Source organism: Lagopus leucura, unplaced genomic scaffold (genome assembly GCF_019238085.1).
Source record: "Lagopus leucura isolate 7727_CA_CO unplaced genomic scaffold, USGS_WTPT01 Super-Scaffold_100049, whole genome shotgun sequence".
In the NCBI taxonomy this organism is placed as follows: domain Eukaryota; kingdom Metazoa; phylum Chordata; class Aves; order Galliformes; family Phasianidae; genus Lagopus; species Lagopus leucura.
The window spans coordinates 298,493-311,219 of record NW_024962295.1 but is presented as its reverse complement, the minus strand read 5'-3'; the positions used below and the strand labels follow the sequence as shown (position 1 = coordinate 311,219).

The 12,727-nt window shown below is 43.4% G+C and overlaps 1 protein-coding gene across 7 annotated transcripts in view; it reads right to left on the bottom strand.

Moving 5' to 3' along the window:
• Positions 1-12,727, bottom strand: part of DGKD (diacylglycerol kinase delta) — a 55,440-nt gene that overhangs the window by 8,332 nt on the left and 34,381 nt on the right. For all 7 annotated transcript variants that reach the window (XM_042885383.1, XM_042885384.1, XM_042885387.1 and 4 more), the window contains 13 exons: positions 12,356-12,440; positions 11,743-11,837; positions 11,546-11,645; positions 11,119-11,392; positions 9,119-9,280; positions 8,229-8,357; positions 7,208-7,304; positions 6,176-6,286; positions 5,139-5,235; positions 4,267-4,374; positions 3,316-3,429; positions 2,827-2,961; positions 36-187 (listed from right to left, as the gene is read on the bottom strand). In XM_042885383.1, the coding sequence (XP_042741317.1) occupies positions 36-187; positions 2,827-2,961; positions 3,316-3,429; positions 4,267-4,374; positions 5,139-5,235; positions 6,176-6,286; positions 7,208-7,304; positions 8,229-8,357; positions 9,119-9,280; positions 11,119-11,392; positions 11,546-11,645; positions 11,743-11,837; positions 12,356-12,440 (1,659 nt within the window). The remainder of the gene's footprint in view (positions 1-35; positions 188-2,826; positions 2,962-3,315; positions 3,430-4,266; positions 4,375-5,138; positions 5,236-6,175; positions 6,287-7,207; positions 7,305-8,228; positions 8,358-9,118; positions 9,281-11,118; positions 11,393-11,545; positions 11,646-11,742; positions 11,838-12,355; positions 12,441-12,727) is intronic.

Sequence of the window (12,727 nt, the reverse complement as noted above, 5' to 3'; positions counted from 1 at the left end):
ACAGCTTTATTCACCAAAAGCAAATTGAGCCTCACCTGTGGATCAGAGCACCTGCAGTTTGACCAAACTGGTTGATCTGGGTGGATTCTTCTTCAGACATGATTTCTGGTTGCAGAGAGAAAGAGGACGGTCGGGACAACTCACACTTCTGTTTGTCCTCCCAGGACTTCAGGGTGCTCTCAAATGCCTAAAAAAAAGGCCACAGCAAGCAAACTATAAGATACTGTAAGATAAATCTCTTATGAAACACAAGAGTTTTAAGTGGCCAATGTCTGTAAAACATGCATGTTTGGTACAGTCAACTTCTGCTGTTCAGCTGTTGGTAACTTTGCTAACTTTAGCAGTTTGAGCTGAAATTTTCCATGTCACTCCCTCGCCTTGGCTTAGTTTCTATTTAAGTCTTACTTTAGTAAATTGTTAATTCACTTCTGCGTGCCAGACCCCAATTCCCCAGTGTCTTTGCTTTGAGTATCTATACTGCCTCTACACTTTGCAGCAGGAATCTGACTTTTGACATGTGTCCCCAAGACAGTGTCTTCTGTTATTCAGCAAAAATCCATGAAGTTGGACAAATTACAAGTTCTGGGGGAAGGAGGGAGCAGCAGAATTATCGCACATCTCTCTTCGAGTTACATCTCAGAGCTGAAAATTGAAAATGTTCAAGACTTTTCCTTATCTGGAAGTAAACTGAACTTCTGCAGTAAGGGCAGGACTAGCAGCTGAACACAGAGCTAGGGCCTGTCCTACTTGCAGCCTTACCAACATTTCTGCTGCCATCAGCTAGTGCTGAGGGAGCAGAAGCAAAACAGATCCAATGCAGGATCTAAACTGGATACAGTGAGAACAAGAACTGACGCATAGAATCTCCTGGCAAGGAGAGATGGATCAGGGAGCACATGAAATCAGAACAGGGAAGGTCAGACAAAGGAAGGGACCATGAAGGGGATGACTAAAATAGGAAGAATTCAGAGAAGAGGGGGTAACAAGCATGGCATGCACACCATTCACAGGGAAAAAAAACCCAGAAATTTGTGGAGCCAGAAAAGAAAAGGAAAATGAGTGTAATGGGTAGAGGGGAAGGGAAAAGAAAATGGTAGTCATGGATCCTGGTCTGGAAATTCAAGTGAGATGAGCACAAACTAGGTCAGGGGCACAGGGCTAAGGCGGGAGGAGATGGATGGAGCAGAAGATCCAGTGTCTAACAGAACACAATTGCCCTGGGGACACATCATTTTCCTGCATTTGCAAATACCTATCAAGTCCTGAGGTAAAGCACTGCCTTCCCCTGCTGCTTCTCACACAAGATAAAAACAAGCTTTGTCAGCTCTGTAGAAGCTATCTGCTGATCTCAGTCTTGATGATGTCTCTTCAGTGGTTTAAATAAGGCCATGAGGTAATGTGAGTTTTTCCAACTTCAGTGCAGAAGAAACTAAACATCCCCAACATACCATATTTGAAAAATGCTACCGGAGGTATGATGTTGCACACTCAAAAACAGGACCCCACCTCATCTACTTCACAGGACAGACTGATTCTGTGTCATGAAGGGAAGAGTGTGCAGTGACAATCACAACTACAGCAGGAGAAATAAGGATAAGCCTGTGGTCAATATAAGAGTTGAATGTTGCTCTGCAATACTGAAACTTGTTGATCACTGGCAACTCCATACCTGCAGAACCTGATTTGCAGGCAGGGAGAAGTGGGGTGGCACAACAATAACTTCAGCTAGGCCAATACACACAGCACACTCTAGGGACACGTGTGTCCCATCTGCCTTTTGTGCTTCCTTCTCCTTTCCCACTAGGACCCACATATAGGCTGCCTTTCCTTTTCCCTCTCCCATCTTTTCAGCAGGAATCCTGTTCCACTTGATTCTATTCTATCTTACTCTTCCTCTCAAAAATGAGACATTGTAGAAGCTCTCCATCCCCCCAGGGAACTCTGTGCACATATTTCTGTCTCTTCCACCCTAACATCTGCCAATATCCACTGCTCCCTCCCAGCTAAAGGGGGAGTTGGGTATTTCCCTGTCCTACCACGACAGGGACCTTGCAGGCCTACCTTCCTTTCTTTTCACACTATCATACTTGCAACTTCTTCACAGGGAATGTCCCTGGTCTGTATCAGGCTGCTTTCCCTTTTTTTCTGTTCTTAGTTGTTCTCTCTTTCCCTGTTTTTCAACAGGTGTGTCCTTTGCAGAGGACTTCAGTTTGCTCTCAAAGCATGCTATGCTGGTAGATATTAAGAACTTCTGCCAACAAAACTGCTTATCAATGGACGATTACAGAGCTATCTCACTATAGCAATTCCTTTATCTTCTCCCTTAGCTTCCCACCATTTAGTAATACTTTAAAATAACAAGAAGACTTTCCTTACATGCTAGTACTCATTAGATATATTTAAAACTTAAGAAATTAGATGGACACATGCTGCTGAACCAGGCATGAGACACACTTTTCTTGGCAAAGGAGGTTTAAGTCACATACTGAACAATAATGAGATATCAAAATATTGAACAGTTGAATCTAGCCAGTGTACTGGCTAGTGTAGCACTCAGCTGGTCAGGAATCCTGCGGGACAAACAGCATGTTAAGAAATCTTGTGTCACAGGGCACCTAGAAAAATGATGCAAAATAAACTTGCCAAAGCTTTACCTATACAATTCCCCAAGTAGTGAATGCAAGCTCAATCATATTCTTTCCAGAAAGTTTTAACTACTTGCATCCACCAAGATAAGCTTTCATGTGTGGCCACTGACACAATGCAGGAACATGTGACATCAGAACAGGTGAGTGCGCTGTACAATGCATCCAAGGCAGCTCTTACCCTGTCTCGGGTCAGGGTTTGTGCCCTGTTCTTATGAACAATCCAGATGTAACCTGGAGGCTGGATCCAGGCTTCTCCATCCACTTGGACAGGAACTCCCTCTTCTCCCAAGATGGCTATCTTCACAGTTCGACACTGCAAGAAATGATTGCAATACAGAAACACTGCTTTTCCACAAGCATGAGACACTCATTCCAAAACACCTCCTTAGGTACAGTAGCTTTGCTTCTGCTAGATCACACAGACATTATTTGCTCTATCTTTGGACCATCTGTATTTAGAAATGCCCATCTAACTCCTCTCACAACGAACACCAGAATAAAACTCCATATCCACACTGCCCCTGGATATGCACCTTCTCAACCCCAGCGGGTCTTCTTTCATGGGCAAGAGAGAACAGGAAGGAAGGCTCTACAGAATGAAACTGGCAAAAACATCACTTGGCTGAAGGTGGAGATGGCAAGAAGAGCTTATAAAAGCAGCTGATACCTGTGCAATCCGATGATGCTGTAGGTTTATCACTCGTGACACTGCCATCTGCATGCTACCAAACACGGCTACCACCTCCAAAATCTTGTCATCGAAGGAGGGGGCTGTAAATGTCTGGTCAAACACAAGGGAGGGAGAATTCAATTGACACACAGCTTTGTTAGAGAGATTTTCCTTTTTTTCCCTGTTGGTACAGAGTTAGGGCTTAGTTTTTCAGCTGTACTATTTAATCTGCACAGAATCAACAATGAGGACAGAAGGTGAAGATTTGCAGCAATACCAAAAAGATAAAAAGAGCCTCAATATGTCCATTGTGCTTCCAATGGCAGTGAAAGCATAATTCTAACACAAAGACTGTATCCATAAGGGAATAATTATTCTTATGAGAATAGGCACTTCTTTCATTTCAAATAATACAATGTTTCTGACTGGATCCAGCTCCCTTTGCCTTCAAGGGGCTTCACTTCTCATGCAGACTGAAGGCAGGAGGTCAATTTCATTAAATCTCAACCCAAGTCATTCTGCAAGCGACCTTAAAGCCCATTCATTTCCAAACTCTGCCATGGGAAGGGTTTCCCCTCACTAGATCAGGCTGCCCAGGGCAGCACCCAGCCTGGTTACGAACACCTCCAGGGATGGGGCACCCACAGCTTCTCTGGGCAACCTGTTTCATTGTTTCACCACCTTCTTAGTAAAATTTTGCACACTTCTTGGAAGTGAAGTGCTCAGGACAGCATCTGGTCTCTTTCTGAATCACTACAAATTTGCTTGGGTGCAAAGCTGCTGAATGTTGACTTTTCAGTATTGTAGCCAACTCACAAAAGAAATACAGGCAGACATGCTCCTTGTCCTCTTCTTCAAAGCTCTGTTCTCAGCTCTGTCCTGGAGCCATGACTCCAGAAGCAACATCAATTTCAAACATTTCCTGAGATATCTTAAGAGAATACTCACATCATCTTCCTTGGTTCCACCCCAGAAATTGGTGCCTCCTGCATAGCTGGGAATGTTGAGTACAGCAATTCCCTGGAGGCTGGGCAAAGGGATTGGCCTCCCATCGCACTGCACAGAAAAGAAGGCATCATTACTCTCAGCACAGCAGCAAGGAACCTCTTCTGCCACAGCATATATTCTAAGAACAGCCTGTATGGAACAGCTAAGCAATAAATTCAGGCTTCTTCAGCTTATTCTTCCATCTAACAGAGTAAAAGAACACATTCATTCATGTTTCACAAACCACCTCTCCTTTGGCAGAGGTAGGCTGTAGAGAGAGACTGTTGCTTCTTTACCCCAGGCAGGCAAAAGGAACACCTGAGAGGGTTGGCAGAGCCTCTTAGTCTATTCCAGAAAGGGGAATAAAACTTCTGAACGACCAATCAGTCTGCTGAGATGAGATTCTCCCTGTTACAGTCATTTATGCTGCGGGTGGGCAATACAGGAATAATTATTTTTCTTGTTTGATCTGCCTTATAAGCATAGTTAAATTAAAAGCTCTCCTTCACACCATCTAAAATGCTGTCTTCACATGAGACATCGCATCTAACAATCCCACCCATGCTTAACATGGAGCTGGGGATGGCTACTGCTTTCCAACATGATGACGCTTCTTAGAATGGGCTGAGAATACAAGTTATTTTCCAGATCTAGGAAAAAAACACTTCCAGCTGCCACAAAGATACAGCAAGTACATGGCATCGAGTAGGCAAGGGAAACATCCTAGTCAGCAAGAAGAAACACCATGCCAAAAATCCAAAAAATAAAGGATCTGAAGGAGATGCAATTAGATATTCCAGTTTTAGCACCAGAAGGACATGCTAATTCCCCACCTCCAGCAACACTTTCTGCTCCAGGTTTTTATACGTTCTGTGTAGCAGCTCCTTGGTCCCCAGTACTCCATACCACATCATGTTTTTAGTACGACTTCTAAGGGAGCAAAACAAAAGAGAAAGGGTCAGGAGTGCCATTCACTTTTTCACTCAGAGGCAAAAGCATCCACACAGTTTGAAATGGCACCTCCTACACCCTAAAATACTAATGAGCTTTGCTTCTAAAAGGGTCAAACACTCAAAATTACCATCACTTACATTAAGAAAATATTCACCTTGAAAAAAAGTGTCATAGAATCACAGAATCACAGAATTGTAGGGGTTGGAAGGGACCTCCAGAGATCACCGAGTCCAACCCCCCTGCCAAAGCAGGTTCCCTACAGCAGGTCACACAAGTAGGCATCCAGGCAGGTCTTGAACATCTCCAGAGAAGGAGACAACACCACCTCCCTGGGCAGCCTGCTCCAGTGATGTAGAAACTTGGGATAACTGAGTAACATATATTACCAGACACAAAAAGAGATTCCCACGGCACAGAAGGGGTCAGTCTCTTACACCAGGACATCAACAGTATTTTGCAACATTAGCTCATGTCAAGAAAATGTACCAACCCCATGCTATACAAATCATCTTCTTGCCCAGGTATTGCCCAGGTATTTAAAGGGCCAAAGCCTGCAACTGATACAGTGGTTGTTTGTATTAATTTAGTATGAAGGCCAAATTCAGCCTCAGTAGCACTTAAAGCTGAGATGCGCTCTTATCTGAGCTAAACAGTAAGTCCAGGAGAAAAACCTGTGTGTGAGCTTACAAAGTAAATAGAACCAAAGCACTGTAGCCACACTGATGTAGCTACTCAAAGATCCACAACAGCATAACGAATCAGTAATAGATCAAGCCTTCTTCCTAACCTTCAAAACAGAAGATCACACAGATGAGACTCAGCATATTTCCAGACAACTAGCTTCAAAAGCACAAATGAGAACATAAACTGATTTCAGCCACTTCTGGCACTAGAAGTCAGTCAATATCAAACCCACCTGCATTTCTCTGGGTGCTCGTCACGTTTGTTGTTGAAGTCCAAAGAAATCTTTGCATCCAGTCCAATCCCAAAGTAGTTATTCATCACACACTTCTCTGTGTAACATTCACTGTCAAATAAGAAAAACAAAAAACAATCCCAAAACTCTCACTCCTAAGTCTATATGCCATGTGGGATACATCTCACATGTCCCACTTGTCCATCTAGTAATTCCCTTGTATAAAAAGGGGGGGAACAAGAAGGTTGTATGCCAACATGCCAGATGAGCACTGCTGGGAAGTGCCTAAAACTTAAAAGCACAAAATGGGCAACTGAGCAGAGGTCCCCAGTCTGCAGCCTCTGACTTGAGTACTTCACAGCCACAAGATTTGTGAGGGAATTCTCCCCTCGCCACCAAAAACATACTCCAAAGTCTACATCTGAGCTTTATAATAAAAAGCTACATGCCTGGTCACTGGAATTGAGAAAAAGGCACACAAAACATTTGCAATGCTAATTGCTAAAGTATGTATACATTAGGTGTTAACTACAGCCTGACAAATAAAGTCAGAAGTAACCTAATTGCAGGGACACTGAATCCCATGAGGAAAAAAAATCAACCACATTAAATATGCATTAACTGAATTTTTCTGTTAAATAATTCAGCAGAAACGATTTGAGAAAGAGTTCACATCACATTTTCTACCTGTTTGCCCTACTGTGCCCTGTCCACAAGCTTTTTTGACCTCCATGGTGCTGACTGCCACACAACTTCCTGCCTGCTCACTGAAAGTAATCTGAGTGCTGGGAAAAAACTGATTTGGATTTCACTCTCTCACCTAAAACCTAAAGTCTTCCACTGTGAGTCTCATATGTCACTGCATGTACAGTAACTACATAAGAAGACCTTCACTGGCACCAGCATATGATTTCATCTACGTAACTCTGAGTTGCTGCAGTCCGTTCTTTAGCTCTCCGAATACCTCTACTTGCCAGCACGATGCTGATGTTCATTTGGAAATGCCCAGTGACTTCAATAAGGCATACTCACAGATTTTCAGGCTCAGAGTTGAAGGGATCAGCATGGATCAACAAGCGGCTGATGACAGAACTCCCAGGCAAAGACCCGGACATGCCAGCACGGATATCTGCAGGAAAATTGGCAGTGGGAAAACCATGATAGTAAATAAACTGAAAATATGTCATTTCAGTCTCAGACTAACGTTACCTCCAGTCACTCACTGAGGAAAGCAATGAGCAATAGTGCTTTCTTCCACTCCAGAAGGCTCAGCACAAGAAGATCCTATGGGATTGCCTGTTGGGTGACACGATGTCACCTGAGGCCAACAGCACAATCGTACAGACACATGAGAGTGAGCAATGGCAGTGTATTCACTACAATAGGTATTCTGCTCAAGGTGGGACATGCAACACCCTGCTTCACGGAGCAGGAGAGGTGGAAGACTGAAATTACTCTCCTTGTCACCCAAGAATTACTGTCTCCAGCTTCTAAAACTATTTGTTGGCAACACACCAACATTAACTTTTTCAAAGAGAGAGAAAATAGCTTCCTTCCAGAAGAACCAGTATGAACCAGTAACTGGGGGAAGAGGCAGGAGGACAGCACTAGAGTGATGGACAGAAGCTGCTACACAAGATGCCTGAGGCTGGAATTTTGCTGGGTTTGTGCACACAAATCACAGATCACTGGTTCCAGTCCACGGCTGCCACTTTCCAGAAACCTCTCGCAGCTGCCTGGCACCTTGACAGCCTTCTCAAGCTCCCTCTGAGCTCAGATCCTCCTTGTAACTGATACATACATTCTGCCACTGCACAGTGTTAATAAAAATCTGTGTTTAGGTCTCAGCTGTATTGAAAATTAGTACAATCATTCCACGCCTCCACTGCTCTGTTCTAGTGGAAAGTTATCTACAAAGAGACTTATTTCCAAGTGGACCCAGCAAAAGGACATCAGGCAGACAAATTTCATGTTTTATACAGAGGCTTAAGCCTGCTCTGTTGTCACCCACATTCCAGTGGGCTGCTTGAAGGAACAGTGGTATTACACTCACTTGGGTAGAGGATTTTTGTGTTCAGCATTGGCAAGTTGTCCCGGTTTCCTGTCTGGGGAGGAAGAGATGCAGAACTGCCCAGTGATAAACTTCCTTTGCTTATTTGTCTTTCACAAGGAGACTTGGATGCTGTAAAACATAACATAAACATGGCTGTTGACAAACATGATGTGATTCAGACCAGCACATAACAGCACAACTTGAGCAGTGAGATTGGGTTAAGAATCAGTCAATGACGAAAACACTCTGGCCACTGTAAAAGAACTCACAGAAACTGTCATGAAGAGACAGAGATGAGGCATACATGCAGCCAGAAAACCTCACAGACTAGAGGTGCAGAAATGTGACAGGCAATTATTAGAAATAGAGATGAGAAAAATCTGTTGGTGTCAGCAGCATAACAGACAGCATATCTGGCTCCCAGTTCATACTGAGTTAAGTTCCAAATAAACTTGGAGCGATTGAGGATCTCTAAAATTATTCACGTAACAGGCTTATTTAAACTAACTGGATTCTGTTCCCTATCATCTGTAAAGGACTGGCAGGAGCTTACAGGGATGAATCATCAGGTAGATGACACGAAAAATTCTCAAGCCCATTTTTGTCTAAGCACTGGAAGCCAAGAGAATGCAGATTGCTGCTAAGTGGTAAGAAAATTTTGGAATTCTAGGTGTCATATGCTAAGAAATTAGACCACCAGCAACACATCAAAAAATGGTGCATATGAACACAGGGCTGAACACAGAAATACGCAAAGCCAAGCATCTGAAGTTAAAAAGTAGAGAACAGAATATGGAAGGTAATACACGTAACACATCCCTCACTTCTTACAACTAACAGAACTGCACTTTGCAGGTGAGAGCTGCACGGTAGCAGCCTTGAAGCAGTACCTTTCCTCTGGCTCCTCCCTTTGGACAATCCATAGCTGCTGCTGTGTGACGACTGCAGGGAGATTTTGTCCTCATTCCTTAGCTCCTTGCCCTCTTCAGAGGCTGAGAGACTAAGGAGGAAGCCCTCTTGCTCCTGAGTCTGGGCATTCTGTTCATCCACAGCTATGAAGAAAAAGAAAGTAGGTGCTTACAACGTTTCTAGGAAGAGAGCACATCTCCACTGATAGAAACAAGATCTTTAGAGTCCCATCCTACTGTGGGGATTACTTATATGAAAATACAGGAATAACAAAAAGTGTTCCTGTATCATCTGCCTCACCTAAACTCTGCTCTGGAGAGCTTTTGGAACTGGCATGGCTTAGTCTTTTGCTTTCTCCTCAGAGAGCTTCAGCAATGAGGTTCTAAACAGAAGCATCCAACTTTAAGCCTTTTTAAAATTCAGGCTTCCCAAGATGCAAACTGTGCTGCAAGTGATGAGCTTCCACTTATTCACATTCAGATGCTGCCAGAAATTCTAACCAGTGGGACATTAAATGATCGATCAAACTGAATTTTCTGTTTGCTTAATCTCTAGCAGGCAATAAGAGAAGTCACTTGAAAAGGTCTCTTAGACACATACAATCAGGAGGAACTTGGTAAAAAACAATACAAACAAAAGAAAAGAATCAAATCACATTCCTTGGAAGAAGGGAAACAGTTTGGACAAGTTGAATAAATACATCTGAAATGTAACTGGAGTTTGCCCAAGAACTGGCAAGAATTAAAGCTAGCACATTGCTTAAATAATCAAATATGAACAACAGTGCTTCCTCCCAAGTGACCTCTCACAGGGTACAGCTGAACTACCAGCTCACCACTTCTTTCAGAGCCTCTCTCTCACCTTGTGCTGAATTTGCAGATCATGAGAACTATCCATCAGGAAATCCAACCTGCTAGCCGAGCAAATAAATAAGCAAACAAACAAACAAGTATTGCTGGATTAAGCAAATTGATTGGGTTTCAACAAGCTACAAAAAGCATCAAACCAGCACAAGGTAAGCAGTGGCAAAGTGAGGCAGCACCGAGGTCTCTACTTCAGAGAAGCAGGCTATTTGCTCAACTTCCATCATTTCATGTATCTTCACCTTCAGCAAGGCTGCACACAACGATGCAGTGCTGGAAATCCAAGTAACACTGCAAAGATTTGTAACTCACCACACAGTTGCTCTCTACAGTGCATATTCAGGTATACATGGACAAACATCTGCAACTTCAATGCTTTTATCTTCAATAAGAAGCTGTTAAACACTTCCTTTGGTCTAAGTGAAACCACCAGGTTTATGACTAACATCTGTGAGACCGAAGCTTTTTGAAGGAAATGAAACTTAGAGCCAGGGGTGTGAGTGGGGGTCATAATAAGGGCCAAGGCGAGAAGAAGAGGATCACCTGCCCGGGAAGTTAACACAGGAACAAGATGGTCTGTATTACAGACTGGGAAAATTATAACGTTTTCCCAGTAAGCAAGCTCATTTAAGAAGTTTCTGCATTCTCTCTTGCCTTGTGCTACAGTTCATTGCCCTTTCAGTTGTACCACTGCACTGTTTTGTTGGGCTGTACTATAAAGAGATTTCTGAAACAATCCAAGTAAAAATACTTAAAATATTTTTCTTCCCAAGTATTTTCAGATCTGTTTTACAGCAAGACCACACAAACAGTTGCACTGACACAGTTGTGGTATGGGTGGGGACAGACAGGAAACCCAAATGAGCAGAGTGTGGGAGGGGAGTGACTTCCTAAACCAGCCCTTTGGGGAGAACATACCTTGAACTTCAGACTCATTTAGCAAGCAATGTTTCAAACAGGTGGGCTTAGCAGAGATGGAATGAGACAGCCAGGGCTAACAAACAGCTTCTGCAGCTAAGGAAAGCTGTTGCTAATAAAGAACTCTACTCTCCTTTGGAATAATGGAAACACTCTCAAGAGCCCATAATAAGCCACGAGCAGGACTCCTAACAAGTTACCTTTTTCTGCATGCTCTATAATCTGACGAATGGCTTTTTTCAAGCTGTTGGCTCTCAACATGAGCTGTTCCCGGGGGCGAAATATCTGGGGCCGTGCAGTGCATGATGAGCCCACTGACTGGTCACTGGAAGAATCACAAGCACTGCCTGACCCATCACCATCTTCGGTTTCCTCTGCAATGGTGGGAGGAGGGTTTGGCAGAGATGAAGATGCCTGAGATTCATCATTCAGTGTCTTCAATAATGAGTCCAGCTTCTCCTTCAGGACAGAGCACTACAGGGTGAAGAAGAAGTTTTAAGCAGGACTAATAGTGGGTCTAGATAGCTCAAGCTTTTAGAGCTTGCTGAACTGCTGCTATCCTATTTCTCTGAAAACAACAGTTTTCAATGTCAGAATAGGAAGCCGTAACCATTTTTTCAATTTTACCTTCCTGGCCATGACTTCTGATTCCTCTGAGCTTTCTGTTGCCTTCTCATAGGCTTTCCCTACTCGAGCCACAAAATCCTTCACTGTCTCGCAAAGCACCCTAGACAAAGATGGTAAGGAAAACAGTCATGCAAGGATTGCTTCAGGATCTTCACAGTGCAATTTTCATTTAGAATAATTCTCCTTAGAGTACTCACTTGGCTGAGGAGATGACCACTGAATGTTGGTCAGAAGTCAAAATTTTGGACAAATGAGCAGCAACAGAGTCTTCATAGAAGAGAATCTTCTGCACCTGGTGACAGTCAGAAACAAGCCACTGGGGTGCTGCCTCCCAAAATCAGAGCACACCATGTTTATGTCCAGCTCCCCAGAGAGTACCTATCACTAGATAGCTTCTTTTCGCCTTGGAAATGTTCTGTGGTCCAGAACTTATTTACTCTCTGAAGACTGTGTTTTGATGAAAAAAAACAATTCTGAACCTAGAAATCATCAGCATTCTCAGCATCTCCAAAGCCCACTGTTTAAATCCACAGTAGATTATCGTTCCTGTGACTACTATGCAGCTTTCCACAGCTTCAACAACATAATATCATGAGAGCAGAGCAGCCAATTATTTCCTCTCTCCTGTCCCAAAGCACTCCCCAACTATGGCCATTGACTCTGGTTATCTTCAACCTCCTCTTTAATATTTCACTGATTTAAAGCCCCAGGATCTCTGTAGGTCCTATGACATCCATCTGAACTCAACCACTGCCTCTCATCTTGTCCATTCTGAGGCATTACTCCCAGACCTCTGCCCTTGCAAAGTACCTCCGAATCCTCACTGAAATCTTCAGTGACTGTGGAACTGGAGGCCTGCCGAGGGAGTTTGGTTTCATACACCATAATGCTCCACCTGTTGAAAAGGAGGCATAATAGATGTCACCACATGGCAGATGATTTCTTCCTTTATCCAGAGCATCTAACTGGTTAGAAACTCAAGCAGGATAAAGAGCACTTTGTTAGGGGCACGAATGATGTAAGGAAGTCACAGGGATGCACTGAAACTGCACAGGGTCTGAACCAAGGGCAGAGAGAGGGATAGAATAATGAACAACTATCCCACTGCACATGCACCTTCTCTTTACTTCTTCCCTTCCTCACAGCAATTCAATGGGCATTACTTGATTCAACATGCTAGAG